We start from the raw sequence: 3,320 nt of genomic DNA on the forward strand, positions 1-3,320 counted from the left end.
ATGCAGGCATCAATTCTGAACATTCTGAACATTGTGTCATTTTTCTTTTTTCTTTTTCTCCTTTTGGGTACTGCTTCAACTTTTAAAGCAATGAACTCCTGAAGAGTTTTACATTTGGCAGTGGTGTATCTACACATGGATTTTCTTTGCGCTTAATGCAGAAGAAGAAACGTCTGATCAGAAGAATTTTTAATTATGATGTTAAGTCCAGTTTTCGCTTTCGATTTTAAGCCATGGCTTTGGTTTAGAGGTTGGAGTAATTAATTATGTGAGCCTCTCCTTACCGATGCATTTTGCATAATTGGATGGCACTTTGCAAGAAATGGATATGCAAGACAGAGTAAATTAATTCTTTTATTTTTTAATGTCAATGACACTGATACATAGTCAAACAAACAGCGAGTAGTCTGTTGATAGAGTGCTCAAATGATCAAGTTCAGTCGCAACCTCAAATAGAAAAAACAAAAAGACATTGATATGTAACAAGTGTGACAGCAAAAGCTCCTCTTTGCTTCTATGAAGGCTAAATATTATTGTGTCCCCTGTCACGGATGAGAAAATGTGTTAAAAGCATTTCATTGAATGCTAAGTATATAGATATACAATATTCGAACTACTTGAACGCGAGCAAAATCTTTGGTCTATCGGAAATTTATACCATAGAGAGCTATCATCCTGGACAGGGGAAAGGAATATTCTGATTTCTGATCATACCTTAACCGGTATTCTTCATCTCTTCTCATTGGTAATTTCGTTCGTCACCAGCTGCATCTGTTTGGATTTGTCTTCGCTATTCTGTTCTAAATCCCATTTGCTTGGTGCTTCTATAATTCCTCTTTTCCTGTATTTGCAGTACAGTCCAAGTTGCAGGATGCCTAAGGGAAGACCAACCAGATTTGGGGACTGCCGTAATTAGAAACTCAGTTAGAAAAACAGAAGCATAGTTTTCTCTTTGTCAGAACAGTCTAAATGTCCATAATCCATAATACAAACCGCAAGAAGGAGATCATGACTCAATAGTCCATAAGCCAGCCAAAGCACACTAGCCAGGAACGAGAAAAAGGATAAGTAGAATGGCATGAATTCCACACTCTTTGTCATGATCACTTGTTTCTGCAATTAGAAAAGGAATTCAATTACAACACTAAAGAGACAAAAGCTGAAGAACTTATTATTATTATTTTTAAGGGGAGATGTGGAGGAAAAAAGGCAGCCTACCACCACCACAAGTGGACTAGCATACATTGCCACGGAGGCCACTAGCCCAACAGTTCCAACAAAAACTTTGCGATGATGATGATCATGGAATACAAAAGCTGAGATTATTGCAGTGATAGAGAACAATAGGATAACGGTTGTCGCTATAACACCTGCCTTAATCTGCACTTTCATCAAGCTACATAATTGTTAATTCCTTCTTTACCCATGACTTTTTCCATGCAAGAATGCACTCATGCATGAAAGGATAAAGACATCAATCTCATTTTTCTTCATGCTGTAGGAGAAAGGAGTCCATGTTCTTTACTCCATTTTCTTCAGCACCACACTCACACACACAAAACTAGCTGGTATTGCATGCATGTAACAAGATAATTAAATTTAAAGCAGGATTAAGAAGCTTGCCTTTTCTCTGGTTTGAGCAAACCAAAGATAAATGAAAATGAAGGATAACTCTAATATGATCCCTAAACCGTTGATGGTAACCACAGGGAAATTTTCCCACCTATAGCTCACAACAGGCAATCCATACCAAGTATAAAGAAGGCAATTTGACAGTGCAACGATGTAAGGAACGCAAGAGAACTCCTCAGTGCTTCTTTTCCTTATCACCCTGGAAAAAGTCAAGCTGGAAAAGTACAAAAACAACAAACATTTGTTTAAGTTGAATGATCATCAAATACCAAAAATCCTTCGGCCTCCCTGGAAATGAGATACTACAAGTAAATAGAAGACAAACTATGAAGTGAATAGAATATCGACATTACATTGGTGCTGCATAAAGCAACAAAGAAGATGCATTGCCTGCACCATGCAGATTTTTTTTATATCAGTTAAGTTTTCTGCTAAATATATAAATCCAGAGCAAATACTAAACCATAAAAAATAGTAGTATACCCATGGCCCCAACTGCCAGGCGCAGCCTATCACCCATGATTTTGGCCCTGGACAAGAAATGGTCCTAACTCCTGAGACGGAGAAATAAAATGGTCCAAGAAAAAGTGTACAAAGAAACTATATAATTTAGCATGCCCTGTGGACTGTTTAACAACCTTCAGGGCATATAAATACAGGGGAGATGTTGAATTTCTTTTCAGAAAAAGAATAGGAATAATAGAGATTGAGAAAAGAACAACAAAAACGCGTCTACGTCTTACAGAAGCTTGTGGATGCCAATAGCTTACTCTAATATGGAGCTTTTGTCACAATTCTTTTAATAAAAAAAGATTTCCTCCAATTATTTTGTTAGGTTTATATTTTGCTGTTCTGGTTCCTTTGTGAGTACGAGATGTCACTAGCTAGCATTTCCATCACACACTTCGATACAAATTTCTCAGCACCAATTTTGTTAGGGACATTTTTTGTCCAAAGATTAAAATAATTTTTTTTCTTTCTTTAGAAATATTCAGTAGACAATAAAGAATATTTCTAATTTTTTAGTTGAATTAACATATCAAGTCGATCTAAATTCATGAAATTACGATAGCTCGATCATCTCATTAATCTATCCACTAAACTTCTCAAAATGCTAACTTATCACCCCTAATTAAGTGATCATATTGCAACTCAACTCAGTCTATCATATTATCCTTGATCCTAGAGCTGATATTGGGTAACTTAGATTGCCCAAAAATTTCCTATCTCATAGGTATCAATATTTATACCATTTAAGTACCATTTCATCACCTTATTTTTCTTATACTTTCCTACAATCTCTTTTCTTTCTTTTTTTTTTTTTTCTTGATGGATCTTTAATTTGAGTATCAAAGCTTAAACACTATGAACACTCTCTACCTTTTTCTTCAATGACTTTCTTTCTCTTTCTTCTGTTTTCAGGAACAATTAACTCAGCACCAACAAGTTGTTTGGCCATTTACCATAAATCCTATATGTATACATGGTATAACTGGCAAAAATAATTAATAAAAAAAAATTAAATAAATGGTTTTGAGACCACTCATAAACATGCATGTCTTTAAATTTAATTTTTTATATAACCTATTATTCAATTTAATTGTTTCATGTAATTACATTTAAGAAATAACAGTTAACATGTCTATAATTTAAATCTCAAATATCTGTAATATTTTTATATTGTGACA

At 34.6% G+C, this 3,320-nt stretch overlaps 1 protein-coding gene across 1 annotated transcript; it reads right to left on the minus strand.

The window, feature by feature from the left end:
* Positions 1 to 329: 329 nt before the first annotated feature.
* LOC111287774 (bidirectional sugar transporter SWEET3-like) lies at positions 330 to 2,270 on the minus strand. The gene is made up of 7 exons (XM_022878458.2): positions 2,116 to 2,270; positions 1,986 to 2,022; positions 1,624 to 1,846; positions 1,219 to 1,380; positions 994 to 1,113; positions 715 to 903; positions 330 to 542 (listed from the first exon to the last, which is right to left on the minus strand). The coding sequence occupies exons 1-6, from the start codon at positions 2,150 to 2,152 to the stop codon at positions 730 to 732; spliced, it is 753 nt and encodes a 250-aa protein (XP_022734193.1). The 5' UTR covers positions 2,153 to 2,270; the 3' UTR covers positions 330 to 542; positions 715 to 729.
* Positions 2,271 to 3,320: the final 1,050 nt, after the last annotated feature.

This window comes from Durio zibethinus, chromosome 17, assembly GCF_047325235.1.
Source record: "Durio zibethinus cultivar Kanyao isolate XHJ-2024 chromosome 17, ASM4732523v1, whole genome shotgun sequence".
In the NCBI taxonomy this organism is placed as follows: Eukaryota; Viridiplantae; Streptophyta; class Magnoliopsida; order Malvales; family Malvaceae; genus Durio; species Durio zibethinus.